The sequence below is a fragment of the Hyperolius riggenbachi genome, chromosome 2 (assembly GCF_040937935.1).
Source record: "Hyperolius riggenbachi isolate aHypRig1 chromosome 2, aHypRig1.pri, whole genome shotgun sequence".
NCBI classification, from domain to species: Eukaryota; Metazoa; Chordata; class Amphibia; order Anura; family Hyperoliidae; genus Hyperolius; species Hyperolius riggenbachi.
The window spans coordinates 562,705,246-562,728,213 of record NC_090647.1 but is presented as its reverse complement, the minus strand read 5'-3'; the positions used below and the strand labels follow the sequence as shown (position 1 = coordinate 562,728,213).

The 22,968-nt window shown below is 42.2% G+C and overlaps 1 protein-coding gene across 1 annotated transcript; it reads right to left on the bottom strand.

Annotated features, from left to right (window-relative positions):
* Positions 1-748: 748 nt before the first annotated feature.
* Positions 749-21,905, bottom strand: LOC137545302 (uncharacterized). Its single transcript, XM_068266418.1, has 5 exons — positions 21,761-21,905; positions 11,620-11,913; positions 9,649-9,780; positions 5,165-5,235; positions 749-1,524 (listed from the first exon to the last, which is right to left on the bottom strand). The coding sequence occupies exons 1-5, from the start codon at positions 21,903-21,905 to the stop codon at positions 1,249-1,251; spliced, it is 918 nt and encodes a 305-aa protein (XP_068122519.1). The 3' UTR covers positions 749-1,248.
* Positions 21,906-22,968: the final 1,063 nt, after the last annotated feature.

Genomic DNA, 22,968 nt, shown 5'->3' with positions numbered 1-22,968 from the left:
CACTAAGTGATTCCGGAAGGATACAAACTGCAGCTGATGTAGTGTAACACACAAAAGTAGAGGGCTGCAATAAAACCAGAGGCCCCTACCCCCCTGCCCCTGGCAGTCCCTGCCCCCCTGATCCTGCTGCCCTTTCAGAGTAGTTCTGCTGTCATGAATTCAAAGCAAAAATATCTCACCTCCTCCAGCATTGGGTTCTGCCTGCTGTCACTCATCTCTGTCTTGTTTGCGAGTTTTCTTCTCCCGTACATGATGTCACATGACATACATAACAAGATCACAGGATGGAGGTGAATGAAAGTGTGTGGCTGCATCAAAGTGAGGAATCTGATGCTGGAGGAGGTAATGAGGGGCTAGGAGATGGAAAATAGCACAATATATGGATGGAAATGACTGGGAGCGTCACGTCTTCAGACTTAATTCTTCCAATAGTTGTTGAGAATGGTCATCAGCCATTTTACGAGCTTTAAAGAAGCCAAAGTATTAAACTCGATGTAGGATCTGAATGCTAGTACAATGGCTTAGTATACATAGCAGCGGCACCACTTCAGTTGGGTTCCGGGTGGTATCCCTGGTAAAATTATTGGTAATTTACATATATTAATTATACCAATATCTTATTATTGACTTACCGGACCCCCATTCTCACATGAACCTTCCGCCCCCCTTCCCCCATGCCTAGCAATAACCTCCACACCTTATTCCTAACACTAATCCTAAATGACCACAAGTTGTAGCCAATGGTCTATGATTTGCTGCAACCACTATTTCCTATGTAGTAGCTGATTGGCTACTGTCTGCATTGTGCGCTCAACTCCCTGCCTAGGCACCGATTACTGATAATCCGCACAGTCTTCTATTAGATGCCTGCCAATCCCTGCGCCCAAATGACCTGATCTGCCCTGGCTGGCCACACCAGCGGGGAGACTTCATGGTTGTTAGAGGTTTCATGCTGTGCGGTCAGGTGACAACATCTGTCTTGTGCTCTATACGGATCATACATGTAGATGTCATAGCCACGATACTTGTCCAGTTTCTCAACATGGTTAGCACATTTTCCTGATGAGGTAGGGGGTTCTTGGTGGTCATACTTTTTTATATGAACTCTGTCCACCATAAAAAGGGAGCAGAGCTGTTGGGAATGCCTCATCAAACTTTCACTGGGGTTCCCCAAGATTGTAGCTCCGCCCCTGCACCAGAAGACTGATCAGTTTTCAGATTTAGCTGCACCTCTGCATTGCGTCGGGTCTATGACCTCTGAGAAGCCACTTGGGAATATACACAATCAGAGAGAGTGGCAGGCTGCTGCAGAGGCCTGGTGTTTGGCAGGGACATAGTCAGAGTAGCGTAACACAAGTTTTCTGGGTCTGCGTTCTTCTGGCCAGATGTGGCGGATCGGTCTGGGGCAGCTCTCCTCACTGGGGCATATTCTACATCATCTGCCCTCTCCCTGCTTCTCTCCTTCCTCTTCTGTTCACCAGCTGGACGATGGGCTATAGTGGCATACTGCAGCTCCATATCCTCCTGTGACACACAAAGGAAACAACAGAAAGCTGCGATAATGATGTCAATTTTACTGAATCATATACAACATTAAAGTGGACCTGAACTCTTGCACAAGACAGAAGGAAAACAGAGAGAAATGTACCCTGTATGTATTTAGAGAGTTTAGATTTAGTTTAGTAATTCCCCCTCATCTGTAACTAATCACCACTGTAATTTGATCTCTCAGCTGTGCCAGCTGGCTGCCTCGGCAGAGCGGCTAATTTGTAAAAACAGGGTGTTAACAATATGTCTGCTTTCATGAAAGCAGGAAGTAGACACACTGCAGTATCAGCTGTAGCAAAGATGTTTTCCTTTAAAGGTTAGTAACTGGCAGGCAAGAGTGTCAGAATTTATTTCCAGTTAATGCATTAGTCCAGATATTGAAAAGGAGTAACAATGGCTCCTGTTCAGTGCAGCTATCATGCAGCAAGGTGGGACATTATGATATGATTGTATTTACATTGTAAAGAGAGCACTTTTACCGGCTTCACAAATAATTCAATATTCTTAGCATTCTAATTACTAACCTTAAAACACTGCCTGATTATGATTTGGGGGTATTCTGCCCGTTAATGTTTTGGGAACACACTGCTTAAATATAATTTGAAGAGCACACTGCCTAATTTATGTTTTACACAATATTAACCATCTTGGAAGAGACCAACCCTAGATAAAGCCTCACTTTAAATTGCCATTAAAACTTTAAAGTGAACTTGTAATGACAAAAACAGCCCCTGGGGGATTCTTACCTCGGGAAGGGGACACCTCTGGATCCTAATGAAGATTTTCCAGTGAGTCCTCATACGTCCCTCCGTTGCGGTGCTTGAAGCCTCCGAACACCAGGGAGGTAAATATTTACCTACCCCGATCCAGCGCAGGAGCAGTAACGGCTTTCAGTTCAGGCTCAGACTTAAAAAGCTGAGCCCGATCAAGTCCACTACTGCGCAGGCCACTCACGTCTGTATGTCTGCACTTTTTTTTTTCCCTGAAGAAGGGGACCCTTCGTGACCCCGAAACAATTGTCAAGCTTGTGTTGAGTTATGCAGTAAAATGAAAAACTGCATTTGAGACAACAGTGTGCTGACCTAACTTAGTTTGCCACGCCTGCTCAGTAGAGCAGACCCAATCGGGCTCAGCTATTTCCACAGGAGCCCATCGGAAAGCTACTGTGCCTGCGCTGGATTGCGCTAGGTAAATAGTGTCGTGCCTGCGCAGTAGTGCTTGTCGGGGGAGTTTATGGGGGAACGCTGGATCCCTGAGGCTAAAGAGGACAAGAAAAGCCTCATTAGGATCCTGAGTCTTCCTCCCTCCTGAGGTAAGTGCCCCATAGGGGCTGTTTTTTTTCTTACAGGTGTATTTTAAGATAACAATTGGCTATCAGTTCTCTGAATGTTTAAATGACAATTAAAAGTTACGTTTTAAAAAGGACTGATCTCCTCCAAGAAGGTTAATATTGTGTGTTTCTAAAAGTCACTTGTGTTCAATGATTTACATTTTAGTAGGCAGAGGAGAACCGGGTGCAGCAAATATTTAAAATGCCAGATAGCTCATTCTTTTATTATTTAAAAGAAAATGAATTTGTCAGCCTTCATATCCCTCCTGCTTCAGGAGCTTGATTCACAAATAAATGCTATACTGGGCGTGATAAGCTTAGCGCGCGGATTAGCGCTCGTACAGGTTTGTGTGCGTAATAGTAAAGGTTTGCTGCGCATATTAATTTTCCCATTCACACGCTAACATATGGGTTAGTGCATGAACGGGGAAAGTGAATGCGCGCAAACCTTTACTATTACGCGCGCAAACCTGTACGCCTGCTAATCCGCGCGCTGAGCTTATCACGGCCAGGATAGCAGTAATCACGCTTTGTGAATCAAGCTTCAGGTGTTCTTTAATTGCTGCTTGGTGGACATTTCCTGCTTAGTTATCATCTAGGCCAAACTCGTACACAGAGGGGAATACAACCAAGAGAACATATCTGAAGCGCTTGTCGGATGTGCTCAGTGGGACTCTGCATAGGAAAAGTGGGCAAAGGCTTCCCTCTACTGATGGAAGTATCGATATTTTTTCAATACAGGTTCTCTTTAAGGGAGCAGGAAAGATCTCCCATGATGCATCTCTTTTCAATAGGCAAATCCTCTCTTCATGCCCCTAAAAGCCAGACAAACATTCAGAACAGCTGGTGTACAGTGTGCCTATAGCTTATACATTTTACAGAGCCAAACCAATGCAACGTGCATACAGAGATTTTGCTCCTCATCAAGACATGGATTAGCATAGTTATATGAGGTAGAGCTTGGACCAAGTACTACTGAGTCTCCAGGGAGCATATGGTGACCAGTAATGGATTAAAATGTAATGCGGCCCTAGGCAAGGTAGTAGATTTGTGGTCCTTTTAGTAACCTGAAGTGAAGAGAGGTCAGATAAGGTGACAGGTGGACGTCTTGACACCCACTAGACCCCAGGCACTTGCCTAGGTTTGTACAAGAAAAAAGCAGAACCCATCTGCAAGCCAAAGCACTCAATAAGTCATGTATGTAGAAAAGTAAAAAACATTTATTATTTCCATTAAAACTCCCTAAAATAGGATAAATCTATTGACATACATATAAACAAGAAAGTGACCGGCAAAACCGGTCGACAGAAAGCCCACTACAGCTTATACTTTACACTACTGGATGCTCCCTTCATGCCAGTGAATACCAACTACGTCTTCATTGTCCTTGCTGGACGGACCATTCAGAGTGGCGCATGGACTTGCAAACTTTCTCGAGGAGTGGTAGCTATAACATAAGCCATTGCATCTTGCTGGAACTTTTTGCTTTACAAGTATTTTGCATGGATGTTGCGATTGGACATCTACAGTTGTTTGCAGCTGGTATCGGATTATAACGGGCAGCGGAATTCATACTGGTCTGCATCAGAATCAGTTTATACTTGGATCTTCATATGTATAATGCATATACCACCACATGTCTATGAGTGAACTGATATACTCAAGGCATCTATATCACAAACCAGCCACTAATGTCAAGCTATGTTTCTTCTTTGATATGGTATCACTGGCTCGATCACATATGGTGCTTGCACAGGCCACACTGTGTTTTTTGCACTACGGGGACTTGATTATATCCAGGTTGCCATTTGAAGGCATGCTGAGTGGGCTTACAGACCGTTGATTATTTCTTAAATATGTCACTTTCTTGTTTATATGTATGTCAATAGATTTATCCTATTTTAGGGAGTTTTAATGGAAATAATACATGATATTTACTTTTCTACATACATGACTCATTGAGTGCTTTGGCTTGCAGATGGGTTCTGCTTTTTTCTTGTACAAATACTCTTTTTCAGCCAGACCGCTCTGAGCCATGATTAACATTTACTATCAGGTATTTTTTAAGGAACAGTAGTGTGTTGGCTGAGACGCTATCCATAGAATTGGCCTAGGTTTGCCTGGTAGATAATCCCTACTTTGATGGTGACCCAAAACCAGTAGGAAAGTGGTTCTGGGCCATCATGAGCTATCCTTTTTCTGATGGTAATTCTGGCCACTGCTGGTGCAGGAAGTTATTGGATAATTGGATACGGAAGGCGAGTGGGTAAGAGCTTTTACACTAACCTCTTCATATGTCCGTCCAGCTCTCCTCTCAGCAGATGATGTCTGGCATCCTGCAGGGAGAAATCTAAATCCTGTGATAGAAAGAAAGAAATCAGAGTAACAGCACCAAATATATGTGGAGTGTGAGAGGTTCTCCTTAAACCCCAGTCTCTAACTTGTCCCTGAATGATCTTCCTTTTCCACTTCCCTAGCAGACTGCTGCCATTCCCTGTTCCATGTGCCCTACCTTATAGCTACCCAGGACGTCTCCAGCTGTATCGATCTACCACCACGTAGCTTGGAATGAAAAGGTGCAAAGCCAAATAAAAGTTGCCCATGTGCAGATGGTTCAAATTCAACGTCAAGAGATACATATGAAGTCATTTGAAATACGGTACAATACGTTTGATTCAGGGCGTGTCCAACAGCAAGAGAAGATCATTAAAAACAGATACAAGACTCCCCGAAGTCTGAATGTAATCAATAAAGCTTGCTGCTGAAATAAATCAATTATGTCTAAGTTCATACAGTGGCTTGCAAAAGTATTCGGCCCCCTTGAAGTTTTCCACATTTTGTCACATTACTGCCACAAACATGCATCAATTTTATTGGAATTCCACGTGAAAGACCAATACAAAGTGGTGTACACGTGAGAAGTGGAATGAAAATCATACATGATTCCAAACATTTTTTTACATATAAATAACTGCAAAGTGGGGTGTGCGTAATTATTCAGCCCCTTTTGGTCTAAGTGCAGTCAGTTGCCCATAGACATTGCCTGATGAGTGCTAATGACTAAATAGAGTGCACCTGTGTGTAATCTAATGTCAGTACAAATACAGCTGCTCTGTGAGGGCCTCAGAGGTTGTCTAAGAGAATATTGGGAGCAACAACACCATGAAGTCCAAAGAACACACCAGACAGGTCAGGGATAAAGTTATTGAGAAATTTAAAGCAGGCTTAGGCTACAAAAAGATTTCCAAAGCGTTGAACATCCCACGGAGCACTGTTCAAGCGATCATTCAGAAATGGGAGTATGTGCCAACTGTAAACCTACCAAGACAAGGCCGTCCACCTAAACTCACAGGCCGAACAAGGAGAGCGCTGATCAGAAATGCAGTCAAGAGGCTCATGGTGACTCTGGACGAGCTGCAGAGATCTACAGCTCAGGTGGGGGAATCTGTCCATAGGACAACTATTAGTTGTGCACTGCACAAAGTTGGCCTTTATGGAAGAATGGCAAGAAGAAAGCTATTGTTAACAGAAAAGCATAAGAAGTCCCGTTTGCAGTTTGCCACAAGCCATGTTGGGGACACAGTAAACATGTGGAAGAAGGTGTTCTGGTCAGATGAGACCAAAATGGAACTTTTTGGCCAAAATCCAAAACGCTATGTGTGGCAGAAAACTAACACTGCACATCACTCAGAACACACCATCCCCACTGTCAAATATGGTGGTGGCAGCATCATGCTCTGGGGGTGCTTCACTTCAGCAGGGACAGGGAAGCTGGTCAGAGTTGATGGGAGGATGGATGGAGCCAAATACAGGGCAATCTTGGAAGAAAACCTCTTGGAGTCTGCAAAAGACTGGAGACTGGAGTGGAGGTTCACCTTCCAGCAGGACAACGACCCTAAACATAAAGCCAGAGCAACAATAGAATGGTTTACAACAAAACATATCCATGTCTTAGAATGGCCAATTCAAAATCCAGATCTAAATCTAATCGAGAATCTGTGGCAAGATCTGAAAACTGCTGTTCACAAACGCTGTCCATCTAATCTGACTGAGCTGGAGCTGTTTTGCAAAGAAGAATGGGCAAGGATTTCAGTCTCTAGATGTGCAAAGCTGGTAGAGACATACCCTAAAAGACTGGCAGCTGTAATTGCAGCAAAAGGTGGTTCAACAAAGTATTGACTCAGGGGGGCTGAATAATTACGCACACCCCACTTTGCAGTTATTGATTTGTAAAAAATGTTTGGAATCATGTATGATTTTCGTTCCACTTCTCATGTGTACACCACTTTGTATTGGTCTTTCACGTGGAATTCCAATCAAATTGATTCATGTTTATGGCAGTAATGTGACAAAATGTGGAAAACTTTAAGGGGCCGAATACTTTTGCAACCCACTGTATATGATAATCATCACAGTTGCATCCTAGCAAAGGATTTTGTATTGAATAAATAAGTACTCTATTTTTCAGCATAAAAGAAACTCTTTTTCTCCCTCAAAAATGGGGAGAAAAGTCATTGCGTCTTATATGCCAAATAAAGGGAGTCCCCGACTTACGAACGCCCCTTATATGAACTGCTGACCCGCTGCAATGTTGGGGAATCCCTGTACTGTCCAAATGTCTCCTCCACTCCCCCCTTGTATCCTCCTCCGCATACCCTGAATAAATGAAAGCAGCGGAGCCCACGGTGATCAGAGACGTCTCCTCCTACTCACTGTACCCCTAGTGCCGGCTTCTGCTGATCATGTCATCGGCAGAAGCTGGCACTAGGGAAGCAGTGAAGGAGAGGAGAGGTCTCTGATCAGCACAGGCTCCATCGGATTAGGTGAGCCGCAGCTGTCATTTTTTCAGGGGGAGCGGAGGAGGACACGGGGGGAGGGGGGGGGGTGGAAGTGACATGAAGGACACATGGCCAACAGAAATGGACACATGAGAACAGAAGGGGAAACAAGGGATAGAAGGGGACACATGGGGGACACAGGAAGACACATGGGACTCAGGAGGACACATGAGGTATGAAAGGAACACAATAATTGGGCAAGAACATCTACAAGACGCCCCTGGACCATGGGTGCACCAGGTTTAGCATATTTTTTTGCCCCTGGTTTTTGCCCTCTAAAAAACTTAGGTGCGTCTTATCGTCTGGAATGTCTTATGGAATGGTTATATGCTGATAAATACGGTAAATCAATTATGCTTGATGCAAAAAGGTGGTATAGTTGGAACATCTGGACACACCTGTGGGCAGGTTTTACATCTATCACTTCTTCTAACTTCACTATTTATGGCATTGCGTGCTAATGACGTCACCTGACGAAAGCTTGGATATGCCAAAACGCGTTGTGACGTCACTGGCACACAAAAGGTCCAGGGTGGGCACTTAGGGTCATCCATCCATGCAGACCCCAACTGCTGCTGGCCACTGAAGTTCTCCGGTTGCACCCCACTGGATAAGATCTCTATAGCTCTACACTAAGATATGCTTGTTTATATCTTCATCACAGTGCATTTGTATTGCGCATCTTTGTTTGAATAAAGGATATCACACTACAGAACGCTCCTCCTCCTTTGTTGTCTCCTATCAGCCTGCCACACAGCCGAGCATTGAGAGCTGCTAGAGTGTGATACCCCAGCATTCCATCTGCTGGCCCCTAGTAGTGCACTCACATTTAAAACGAGAATAATGCGCATATCAGTTGTATGATGATAGGACGTCCTTACTGCCACCGTTCCATGGCCTCGTGGCGATCGTGGAGACGCTGGAACGGCGGCAGTAAGGACGTCCTATCATCATACAACTGATATGCGCATTATTCTCGTTTTAAATGTGAGTGCACTACTATGTTTTAATTGTTTTAAATAAACGGTGTTATGCTATGATACCTTTTATCTGAGTCCTTGAAGGGAGAAGGCTGTGGATTAAGAACTTAGAACAAGGAAGTGTGATTAAATGCTTTAGCTGAACTGTCATGGTCCGCCATTATATTCAGTGAGCTTTGAGTTTTACCATTTGTGGATACACAGTGTGGTGGTGTGGCTCACATGTGGCACGGTTTGGTGCTGTCACCTGGGTGGAAGATTTGAATCTTGTAGCCCCAACTGTATTACGCTATGTTTCTAAATTTTACTATTATTATTTTATATTTTATATGGTTGTAAGCCTTGCTTTATAACATTGCATAATCAATTTGTGCTGAGATTCGAGAGGAGGAGCGCACATACCACAGTGGTCAATTAGTACACACTATTTTCTGCCCTACTTTTGAATGTTTTTTCCTATCTTAGTTTAGTCTGCCATGCCTTGTTTATGCACCTCCATTTCCCCCACTCACTGGGATGTCTTCATCTGTATGATTCCTTCACATTGCTGGGAGCCATAAGGAAGGCAGAATGTCCCTCTCTGCAGATGAGCAGGCATTTAGGCACTGCAGGTACTAACATTCACCTCAGCAGTATAAACTCCCTCTCCTGTCTTTTGTCTAATAACATCCCTGGACGCTGCTCCCAGCAGGCAAGCAGACAACAAGGCACCTCATTATGGAATCAACTGATTTTTTCCCCCCTGGGAGTAGAAAAAAAGGTGGTGAGATCTGCACTCAGTCTAAGCACCCTGTCCTGGAGTGTACATGACCCAGTGGAGATCTAACCACAACCCATAGCCACAAATAGTTTTCACTTCCTGAATACCTAATGCCACCCATTAGAGACCTTGCTTCCTTTGCTGGGTGCTTCCTCTCACCCTCAATACCCCTGCATTGTCAAATTAACTAACCTGTACAATCCGCTTCCACACCTCTTCTGGCCATACGTATCAGGCAGAGCAGAAACGCCAGCAAGAGTGGGATGAGGCCCATTAGAGCATACGGGTTATAATTAGTAAAAGAGTTGATTGAAGTTCCCCCTTCTAGAACAAAATAGAAAACACTAAACATCATTAAAGGGGCACTATGGCGAAAAATTGTAAAATGTAAAATATGTGCAAACATATACAAATAAGAAGTACGTTTTTTTCCAGAGTAAAATGAGCCATAAATTACTTTTCTCCTATGTTGCTGTCACTTACAGTAGGTAGAGAAATCTGACAGAAGCGACTTATTTTGGACTAGTCCATCTCTTTATGGGGAATTCTCAGGGATTTATTTATTTTCAAAAACACGTAGTGAATGGCAGTTGCAACTTGCTGCAACTGGTCGGCATCATTATTTAAATCCTTTTTAGGGAATATCTTAATAATGCATAAAAGCCTTGCTGAGAATCCCCTATGAAGAGATGGACTAGTCCAAAGCCTGTCGCTTCTGTCAGATTTCTACTACCTACTGTAAGTGACAGCAACATAGGAGAAAAGTAATTTATGGCTCATTTTACTCTGGAAAAAGTGTACTTCTTATTTGTCTATGTTTGCACATATTTTACATTTTTAAATTTTTCGCCATAGTGCCCCTTAAATGACAATTTATTACAATTAAATGTGCTAAACACGGCTAGTATGCAAATACTGTACTGTATATATAATTTAAAGCTGTGTGGTCGTAGATATTTCTGTACAGCGCTGTGGAATATGTCAGACCTATATAAATGTACAGTATAATAATAATAGTGTGTGACTGTGGTGAGGACATTAGAGTGTAAGCTCCTCTGGTGCAGAGGCTGATGGGAATGGATCAGTGATCTCTGTACAGCGCTGTGGAATATGTCAGAGCTATATAAAGGTATAATAATAATAGTGTGTGACTGTGGTGAGGACATTAGAGTGTAAGCTCCTGTGGTGCAGAGGCTGATGGGAATGGATCAGTGATCTCTGTACAGCGCTGTGGAATATGTCAGAGCTATATAAATGTATAATAATAATAGTGTGTGACTGTGGTGAGGACATTAGAGTGTAAGCTCCTCTGGTGCAGAGACTGATGGGTATGGATCAGTGATCTCTGTACAGCGCTGTGGAATATGTCAGAGCTATATAAATGTATAATAATAATAGTGTGTGACTGTGGTGAGGACATTAGAGTGTAAGCTTCTCTGGTGCAGAGACTGATGGGAATGGATCAGTGATCTCTGTACAATGCTGTGGAATATGTCAGAGCTATATAAATGTATAATAATAATAGTGTGTGACTGTGGTGAGGACATTAGAGTGTAAGCTCCTCTGGTGCAGAGACTGATGGGAATGGATCAGTGATCTCTGTACAGGGCTGTGGAATATGTCAGAGCTATATAAATGTATAATAATAATAGTGTGTGACTGTGGTGAGGACATTAGAGTGTAAGCTCCTGGGGTGCAGAGACTGATGGGAATGGATCAGTGATCTCTGTACAGCGCTGTGGAATATGTCAGAGCTATATAAATGTATAATAATAATAATAATAGTGTGTGACTGTGGTGAGGACATTAGAGTGTAAGCTCCTCTGGTGCAGAGACTGATGGGAAGGGATCAGTGATCTCTGTACAGCGCTGTGGAATATGTCAGAGCTATATAAATGTATAATAATAATAATAGTGTGTGACGGTGGTGAGGACATTAGAGTGTAAGCTCCTCTGGTATAGAGACTGGTGGGAATGGATCAGTGATCTCTGTACAGCGCTGTGGAATATGTCAGAGCTATATAAATGTATCATAATAATAGTGTGTGACTGTGGTGAGGACATTAGAGTGTAAGCTCCTCTGGTGCAGAGACTGATAAGAATGGATCAGTGGTTGTAGAATATGTCAGACTTGTATATGAATATATACTAACTGTTTTTCACCTGTGACTGTCACATATGTCCCATTCCCCTTGGATTTTTCAAACGATGAGGCAAGTTTAACGCAGGTGTAATTTCCAGTGTCATTTGCTGTGACAGAGGAGATGACGAGAGAGGTTGGGGTGACAGTCCTTATCGAGGTGTTCCCCAGAGAATCATTTAATTCATTGAATGTCCAATAGTGCTGCTCAATGTTTACCTCCGAAGCACTGGTGAAATCACAGTACATGGTGGCATTTCCACCCACAGTGACATGAATGGTGGGAGGATATTGGATCACCACCATTGCATCAGCACCTGCAAGAAAACAAAGCACATTCAGCTTCATATAGTCAAAAGGCAGCAACTCGCGCTAAAATATATCTCTTTATTGCTTTTAATTCACAGTAGATTCCTTGCACTTAAATCCCGCCAAGAATTCTCCCCAATTACTTCGAAGACACATTCACTCCACATACACAATTTAGAAAACTTTCCAAGAAGGGCCCTTCAAAAAATTTTGTATAAAAAAGATAAAAATATTGACTATTCCATAAAGATTGTGTGAATTACACAGAGTTCCTAAACATCCAGATTTGCATGTAATCTCCTATAGATCTCCTAAAATCCGGACTATGTCCTGTTTCCAGGTAAAAGAACCAATATATGATCCAAAATAAGGATGTCACAGTGGGTTGGGTGTATATCTCACAACTCCGTGGACTCCTTGCAGAGTAATTTGCATACAGTCATTAGTGCAACTATCTGCCGTGTCTCCGCTTACCAAATGGTGCTGTGTTGTTGGTATATAGTTGATCAGAGTGGCCGTTTGCCTACTCCCCACTCACCAAATCCGTTTAAGTCAGAAATCCAATCTGGACAGCTGGCTACTGTATCGATCTCCGCTCGTTGCCTCACCAAGCTGGTTCCCCGTGGCGGCGTACGTCACTTCCGTCTGATAGGCTCAGAGTTCCGCTCGCCGCACATCAACTCAGCTGGTCTTCGGCTAGCTCTTGTTGGTAGGTGACGTCACCTCAGATCACTGGACCTTTGTATCCAGGCAGTCGCTGCGCGCTGATGCGGCTGCCTAAGTTCAGGATCCCACAGCGGAATTTTTTATATGTAGATGTAAACCTCATAAACCTCTACGCGTTTCAGCCGATATCGTCGGCCCTCTTCAGGAGGATTTACTATTACAGCTTCATGCTAAAGACTTATAATATCCCCAAGAAACTGGCCGAGCTGCTGGCAAATTAACAGCAAAAATGTGCAGGCCCTTTATGGCTAGCAGCCCCAGGTAAGAATTATGTTTTAACTGTTAGACTAGTGATTAGGTCTCTTCCGTGAGGGCATGTCATCATCGTGGAAGAGTCTAATAAGAAGCAATCTGTGCGCAGACTGTTTGTTGAAGCTAATGTCCTCCTTTACTGTATCTGTTTTGAATGCAAGTTGTGTAATTTGCCCATAATTTGAGCTCTGCACATCTATGCAGGTAGTCAATTTGGGTGCAGCCTGTATCTGGAAGCGCTGCCAATATTTTCTGCAGTGCTTTGTTTTAGCCCTTTAGGGCCGGTTTCCACTAGTAGCTGTTTCCGATATGGAAATCTCTTCCTCACTTTTAGCCACTGACCGGGTGGGTTTCACAACAGGCAGACAAGCCCTAGATGGGACTACGTGCATAATTAATGTGATAAGAAGTTTGGAGGTTTCTGGAAGGCCTTCTCTGACTCTCTCTTTGGTGCAGAGAGGGCCTTCGATAGAGAACACTTGGGGTTTCTGGAAAGCACCTTAAGAAAATGTGGCCTTCAAGGCAACATCCTGAATGCTGTATTAGCTCTGTTTACCTCCCCTTTAGCAAGGGTGAAGGCCGCAGGCTTTCTCTCCAACAGGTTTTCAATATCTAAGGGCAGTTGGCAAGGCTGCCCACCCTCCCCAGAGATCTTCTCCCTTCTAATAGAAAAAGTTGCAGAAAGACTTAGATCTGATCCTAAAATCCAAGGGATTTGCATAAGTCTGTTTGCAGACAATGTCACTCTTTCCATGGCAGACCCCATAAACTCTTTAGAACAAACAGTTAAAATATTAGATTAATTTTCATTTGCGTCATTGAACAAACTCAACCACTCCACGTCAAACCTAATGGGAATTTAGGCAACAGACAGCCACGCTATCCCAAACACATATATAATTACTTGTTCTACTTACATAACAGATGTATTGTACTAACCATATTTTGATATCAGTGATTTTTTTATAGTAAATAAACAGAATTCTGTTCCTGGCATTTTCCATCTTGATTCAATCTGACTGAAGCCAATCCTGATATCATTTCCTCCCTTACTTTTTTTTCTCCTAGAAACTGCACTGTCATAGCTAGCTTGCTTTGTAAAAACACATGAGCACAGCATAGATCAGATTTCAGCAGCTCACTGAACTGCCCTCAGCCAATCAGTGAGGAGCAGGAATGTGGGAGGGGTGATGAAAAGCTTCCTTCTTGTCAGCAATGTAAAAAATAGAACCAGGCTGACTGAGATAAGATTTACATAAAGCAGAAACATTTAGAAACAAACGATTAGAATGGAGTGCTTGCAATGCAGGGTCAGGTTGTAGACTGCATTTTAATAACAGAGCAGTGGGTAAATGGAATTTGATTTTGTGGCTGACAGTCCCTCTTTAACCACTTAGCGGCAAGCCAGCGCACCTGCCTGCTGCTCATACCCACCAAGACACAGAGATCCGTGAATGGGGAAGGGGAATAAAGGTTCCCCTGAGCAATTGCAATGCCTGGAATAAATGGACATGACCCGGATCAAGGGCAATGTCCATTCCTAATGACAGGAAGTAGTAAAAGCATGAGTTAGGGGGGAAAAAAAGAGGTGAACACTTTCTGGAAATCATGATAGTGTTTCTAGTGCCATCTAGTGGTGAAAAGTTAATTACACACACACAATAAATATATATAAAAAAATTATAAAATTAATCCCCTTCAAAGGCTCCATTCTCCCCCCAAACAGTGTTTAAAAAAGTAAAAAAAATAGATATATAAATAGTTGCCTTAGGGAATCTGCTGTTTTTTAATATGTATTTCATTTGGGCATATTACTGTTATTTTACTACATAAGGGCGTGTAATTATTGACCGGACTCCAAAAAAAAAACAGAACAATTACACCTATATTTACAAATAATATATTGTCACCATACATTGTGATAGGGATATAATTTAAATGGTTTAATAATCGGGACAAATACATTTGTGTGTTTTATCCACAGAAGAACATTTTATTTTTACTATATTGGCCAAAAACTGAGAAATAATAATTTTTTTTTTTTCTTATATTTCCGGTTAAAACGCATTTAGAATAAAATAATTCTTAGCAAAATCTGCTACCCACAGAAAGGGAGGAGCGGAGAGTCGGAGACAGGTGAAAATTGCTCTGGTCCGTTAGGATAAAAACCCTTTGGGGGGTGAAGTGGTTAATATCCCTTCATGCATCATTCTCCATTAAATTCTAACATATTCAGCATGACACACATCCCTCTGAAATTTAGCTTCTTTAAAAAATCTAAAAAGACTTATTAACCAATATATATGACAAGGGAAAAAGCCTAGAATTGCCCATCACTTTATGATATTGCCTAAAAAACTAGATAGTATGGGCCTTCCTTGTTTAAGATCCTCTTATTTAGCTGAAAATCTAGAACCCTTAAAATACTGGTGGAATGTCGCAAGATAAAATATTGGTATACATAGAATTAAAAGTGCTGGAAGCACATCCAAAATATTTCCTAGTGGTGATGTAACTAGGTTATAAAGCCACAAAATCATGATACCCTACTATCTCCACCTCCATCTAAGCTTGCAAACCCTTTCTCAAATATCCCCCCAGCAATCGCTCTACAACTCTCATTAAAATTCCATTTTTCTCCATAACCATTTTAAGTCCGAACCTAGATCTCTCTAATTCTCCCAATTCAATCTCCCACTGGGAATTTCATCAAAAAATATTGACCAGATGGTATATTACACCCAGACGTCTTGCCTCGTTCTTGAGCACTACGTTGCCCATTTGCTGGAGATGTAATCAGGCTACAGGCACCCTTACACATATGTTTTGGGAATGCCCCATAGTAACCAAATTATGGTAAAAAATAGAAAAACTACTACAATCTCTCATTTCTAGTGGTGGGCAGAAATTATGCCTATGCGTTAGCACTTTGTATGTGAATTTAATTGCTAACTGTAATTCCGCATGTTAGCGTAATTTACACGAAATTGCAGATGTGACCGTTTTTATGCATGCATTGCAATGAATATTTAAATAATAACCGTATGTGTGCAGTACACTGGCTGATAAACGCAAAAAAAAATTTACGCGTATGAGCACATTTTTTTGCATAGAATATTTAAATATAATGTACTGGCTAATGAACGCAAATTTGTTTTTTTGCAAATGAACACATTTTTCACATTGAATGTTTAATTAACAGCCATGCATGCACAGTACACTGGCAAATTGATGCAAATATTTTTATGCATTGAATGTGAATTACGCGTAATTGTGTAATTACAGGCATAATTAGGATTCACAAATGTAGTATGCTGTACATAACATAAACGCAATTACGCAATGCAAAATTGTGAAAAATTACATGAAATTTTGCATAATCATAATTGACCCATTACGAGCACTACTACTCATTTCTTCCCACTTCAGCCTATCCCCAACACTAGCCCTATTACTCTATGATTTAGTTACATTGGACTATCAAATTCGGCCAATAGTATATCACATTATAATGTCCACTCTTTACTTAATCACGACCAACTGGAAATCCTCGGACAAGCTACCTTTTAATCAGTTCCTTGCTAATGTCAAAGAGAACCTTCCGTCCTGCCCACTCAACAGAAACCGCTCTCGTCAAGGTAGTAAATGACCTTACCCTTGCCAAAGCTGAAGGAAACTACTCCACCCTGCTACTGCTTGACCTTTCCTCAGCATTTGATACAGTTGACCATCCCCTCCTCCTTCAATCCCTACAGTCCTTAGGGATTTGTGGCAGCGCCCTTGCCTGGATATCCTCATACCTCTTTAATTGCCACTTCACCACCTCTTTTAATGGTTCCTCCTCAACTCCCACACCCCTCTTGGTTGGGGTCCCCCAGGGCTCTGTTCTGGGCCTCCTACTGTTCTCAATTTACATCTCCTTTATCAGCAAAGTCATCTCCTCCCTGGGCTTCAAATACCACCTGTATACCGATGATACCCAAATCTATCTCCACACCCCCAATCTCTCCCCCTCCACCATGGACAAGGTCTCCTCCTGCCTATCAACCATCTCCTCCTGGATGTCAGCTAGGTTCCTGAAGGTTAACCTGGATAAAACTGAGCTTATGATTTTCCCGCCCCGCTCTGCACCACCTCTCCCAGATATTCACATCACTATCAACAGCACTACCATCCGCCCTACCTTCCAGGCCCGCTGCCTGGGCGTCACCCTAGACTCTGCCCTCTCCTTCAGCCCACACATCCAAAATGTTACCAGAACCTGCAACTTCCACCTTCGCAACATCTCCAAAATCCGCCCCTTTCTGAGCCCGGACACTACCAAGCTTCTCATCCATGCCCTCATCAAATCTCCCGCCTTGACTACTGCAATGCCCTACTATCTGGCCTCCTCTTAAAACACATTGAACCCCTTCAATCAGTCATGAATGCAGCAGCTAGACTCATCCATCTTTCCCACCGCTCTGCTTCCACTTCTCCAATCTGCAAAGCCCTACACTGGCTCCCTATCAGCTTCAGGATCAGTTTTAAGGTTTTGTGCTTTACCTACAAATCTGTGCAAAAGACCAGCCCAACCTACATTTCTGAGCTCGTCAACAGATATATACCTGCCCGCCCCCTCCGGTCCTCCAGTGATCTCCACCTGACCTCCCCAGTCGCATCTCTCATTCCCTTGCACGCTTACAAGACTTCTCAAGAGCTGCGCTCACCGTATGGAACTCCCTTCCACTCCCCCTCAGACTCACTCCTTCCTTCAACACCTTCAAGCAAGTCCTCAAAACACATTTCTTTAAATTGGCCTACCCCACATCTACCACACTCTAACTCTCTGTCAATCACCCTTTCCACAGTCCTAACTTATGTGTCCCCCCACCCTTTAGATTGTAAGCCTTGGCAGGGCCTCCCCCCTCCCTTAGTGTGTCCTTAATTTTTCTACCCCAGCAATTACACCCTTCTCATGGACTAACTCGTACTTGTTTTGCCGGGTTTCTGTAAACCGCATTTAATACCCTGATTGTATGTATAACCTTGTGCTCTGTTGTATAACCGTTTGCTACCTCTCTGTCTGTCACCCCTTGTTGCAATGTATGTATCCCTATTTACTGTCCAGCGCTGCTTAGTATGTTGGCGCTTTATAAATACAATTAATAATAATAATAACCTTTCACTTGAAAAAAAAAAAACATCAGACATAGATCTCTGCTTCCATGTGACCATTTCTCCCCACCACAAAACTAGCTTGAAAATGTATTTGATTCTTCTTCCTGACCACATCAATCTCAACCTGAACAACTTACTCTTCTATGTTATAGGTATACAGAGGTGCCAAGAGAAAAAAAGTATCTAAAAAGTGTAAAAATAAAGGAGGCCATGGTGAACTTACCTCCTCCAAGCAGACACAAGATATTATTGATGTAATATAAATAAATTAGTTTATTTATACACACAAAAAGATCCTACAACACGTTTCACATGATTGACCTCGCTTCTTCAGGCAATAGGGATGGAGCATATACAAACAGGTCTGTAACTCATCCAAGTGCCTTTGTCTTACTCTTCTAAATCCTAAATCCAAAATCATCAGTCTACGACAATGAAAGCCACATCGAGCTATCTCACAATTTGAGACATTAATATCACTATCCATGTCTTCTTTTCGGACCAGAAACTGTGATGTTTATTTTACCTTGTTTAACAATGATATAGTATTTTTATTTTACTAAAAAAAAAACCTGACCTTTCCTTCCCAAGCCCAGAGTGGCCATGGGAATTGGGTGGTTGCGTTTAGGTTCACGAAGAACGGGCTCTGTTTCAACACGCTATGTTTTCATAAAACTTCCAACTAAGGTAGATTTGTAAGTGTTTGTCAGTTGTTTATTTATTTATTTATTTATTTTGTTCTTTCTTCATACTGCTAGCATTATTGTATCACTCTTCTGAGTTAATTTATACCTTTCCTCTCTGTGCTCAGAGCGTAGCTTATCCATGTTTTGCATATTCTCTTTTCCATTATGAAAATCAATAAAAACGTATTGAAATAAGATCTAACTGATCCGCATCAGAATAGTTTTGATATATTTTTGTCATCTGTAATATATTTTGATACATTTCTATACTAATAGTTTAAAATAATGCATATAGTATGACATTTAAATATTTAATCAAAAAGTTTGAAATACATTTTATACAGCACCCACATAAGCTGTAATTAAGCTTAGGTCGACCATAAATTTATAAATTTATTTTGAACCTAATTCTGACAGTTTTATTGATTCTGCTGTTTGTCTATTCGTCTATTGCCACAACATGCCTGATTGGTTGACCTTCAATCAATCATAGGCAGTGTATCAATTGAAATTGATGGTCGCATAGCGTTGCAGTCCAGCTTGCAGTTCGACAAATGCATAATTTCTGCTGAAATCTATCTAGACTGAATATGCAATATAGTGTGGGTACTGACCACAATCCAATCAACTTCTGAATGGAGAGGCAGCCATCAGCATATCGGGCTGTAACTGACCCAAATATGACTAGCTTTATAGTGGGCAAAAAAGATTCCAGCTTCAATATTTATTGGACCACAAAATTCAGTTAAACCATTAATAGTAATAACAGAATTATTATTATTTTTTATTTATATAGCGCCAACATCTTCCGTAGCGCTGTACGTAGTACACAACAAGTATTGGGGAACATATATACATGAGAAGTTAAAGACACTGTACAGCCATGGCATTCGGTAATACAAGCACAAATACATGCATAGTTAATGTGTGGGCTGAGATATCACTAAAATTGGTACATGTTCATATGGCAATGTACAGCAAAAAAGTAACAATAGGAGGAGATCCCTTCCTCTGTGAGCTTATAATCTAGAGGGTAGTGGGGTGGAAACAGGGAAAGAAGCACAGGGGATGATGCAGTGAACTTCCAATGCTACCTATTGCAACAATGAATATCAAAGACCATTTTATCCTAACTTTCAGAATTCTTGCTCTAGCCTGTAGTAGTAGGGGATGCATCTTTAAGTGGTACCTGCAGCCCAGATCAGCCCCCTCCCCCCGACATACCTGTGATGAGGGTCAGTAGTAGTAGCAGTGTCATCGCTGATTCTAACTGGAAGTGTTACATGCCTGTCAGCTATAAGCCCAGTGCTGGGCTCCTCCTCCGACCTGACCACACACTGCATCACGGCATTTGCCTGGATGGTAATCATTTTGTTAATAACAAAGAGCTAGCAGATAAAATATAGTATCCTGCTTTATAATCAGGGTGACAAACATGTCATTTTAACAACTGACGTAGCTGAATTATACATGTTCCCTGGCTGAGTATATTCTTCCATTGTCTTTCAAATAATCTGCCAAAGTACAAATCTAATGTGCTAATCATTAAAAGGGATGAGCAGGCAATGTACTACATTATTCATGGCTAAAGTTCTTCCTGAACTCGCTACATGCCACCTTTTTGAACAAAAAATGTAAAAAGTGTTTTTGACACACAATTGGTCATAACCACTAACCAGTGGTAAATATGAAATGCACAAACAGTTTTACCATTACTTACCACACTGATGTGGAGAGGGATGCATGACTGACATAACCCTCATTACCCGCAGGTTGCGCTAATTGCGCAATACAAGCTTTGCCAGCGGCGTAAGTATCATAAAGTATTTTTGGAGTTTTGCAATGCCACATGTTCGAAAACTAGTACAAAAGTTTGTCACTGCAAATTTTTGTCCCTTGATGCCTAACATGACCTCTACACTAAGGTCAGGAGGGTTCTAATGGCCAATAGACAAGACAGATATTAATTTGGAAAAAATATAATTTATATCATGCTTTTCTCCTGGCGGGCTCAAAGTGCCAAAACTGCAGCCACTAGGGCACGCTCTATAGGCAGTAGCAGTGATAGGGAGTCTTGCCTAAAGTTTCCTACTGAATAGGTGCTGGCTTACTGAACAAGGAAGAGCTGAGATTCGTATCCTGGTCTCCTGTGTTACATTATCCAGCCACCACCCTTAGTGGGAGCATTCCTAACAGCCAGCCCCCCTACTATAAAAGTGTAGCTGAGAGGAGACAGTTTGTGAGTGTGTTTTGTAGGGAGAGCTGAGCTGAAAGGCTCTTTCAGGACAGAGAGCAGAATGTGGGATAGTATAGCTTATACCGTGCTGTTCTGTGAACTGCAGTGTGGTGGGCCACATAGTCTTGTGTATCCCCTCCCTTCTTATGGCTACTATGTTGTGTAATTCTGTGGCAGTTGTGCTTACTGTATAGCTGCCTCCCTACTCTAGTCTGGTAATGAAGGCGCACCACACAAAGTCAAAAGGGTAGTAGTGTGCCGAGACCCAAGTCTCCGTGTCTCCGGGGGCTCACAGTAATCAAAGAACAAGAACGGGTCAGCATCACCACCACAGTGAATGTATTAAAGCTCTTGTAATGCATCACAAATGGCTGCAGTGACAGACTGCTGTTTCGGGCTGCATAGAAAGGTCTATACAGCCTGAAGCAGCAGTCTGTCACTGCACCCGTTTATGATGCATTAAAATAACTTTAATATGTTCATTAGTGATTAGCAAAAATGTTGATATTCTTTTTACATTTATTTCTGTGAAAATAATCTTACATTTGACTTTCGGTCGAAAATGCCATAAAAAAATCATGTAATAGGTTTGTGATTTTTTTTTTTTTTTTAATTTTTCGTGAATTTTCATGCTAAAAATAACCGATTTCACGCTTTTTGTGATTTTTCACAGTAAAAATAATGTATTTTTGCAAAATACATTTCCTTTGACCATTTTACAAAAATACAATGTATTTTCACAAATATTTTCTTAAAGGAGTTATCAGGCGAAATAATAAAAAAAGCATTACTCACCTGGGGCTTTCTCCAGCCCCTTGCAGCCGACTGTCCCACACTGACGGCTCCACTCTCCGCCGATGTCCCGGTCTCCACGCACGGTGCAGAGGCCGACCCTGAGGTCGTCCTTACTGCGTCTGCGTGAAGCACTGCTGTCAATCATGGCCACCTTGCCTGTGGTGTACTGCGCAGGTGGTAGAAGTTCTGCGCCGGGGCGGCGGCGGAGAGCGGAGCGGTCAGTGTGGGACAGTCGACTGCAAGGGGCTGGAGAAAGCCCCAGGTGAGTAAAGCTTTTTTTTTTATTATTATTTCACCTGATAACGCCTTTAAAACCGGAAATAGCATCCCCATGTCTCTGATCCTACCATGCCTTAAAGGAGATACACAAATTTCAGTGGTGTACTAGTCAGAGACAACTTTCTTTTGTTTTTTCATATACAGCAGTCAGACCCATCTTTCCACAGCTGGCACAGGAAGCAACTCTACCACGTCAATGACTACACTTGGTGTAGAGGTTGATCTGGACACTGAGGGCCCCCTGGGCTATTGGGTGTCCAGCACAGATCACTGGTTTGAGTTGGCGTAATACTCCATAGAGATTGTCTCATGTCTTCTGTCCTGCATACTCTCTGAAGGTGTGTTTGGAGTAGCAAGGGATGTTGTTACCAAGAAGCAAATACATTGGTCCCCTGACCCTGTGGACCATCTCACATTTATAAAAATGAACCAGGCTTTGACCACCAAGGATTAAAATACTCCTGAGACTTATTGATAAAATTACTCTAATTACCTTGTCCCCAAAAAATCGGAGAACTAAAAAGTAGAAAAAAAATGGTAACCATAGATTGCCAAACCCACCTCACCTGGGCTATGCATATTGTACATTACTATGCAGAAAATTTGAGAACAAAAAATTTCCTATGCATGTTCATTCATATGTTTAAAATTTGAAAACCATCAATCCCAAAACCCACCTCACCTGGCCTATACATAGTGCTTTAAAACCTCTATACTAATTTGAAGGTCAAACTAAAAAAGGTAGCAGCCAAGTCCCCCTTTATTATTACCCCCATACTTACTGTGGCATGTGGAGATGAGCTTCTGTTCCTAGCACTGGATACGGGTGCTTTCACACTGGATACGGGTGCTTACATGGTGGTGAGAAAGGGGGGGGGGGGAGGGGGTTGCACAGGTGGATGAGTGGATTTTTCTGCTCCCCTTAAAAG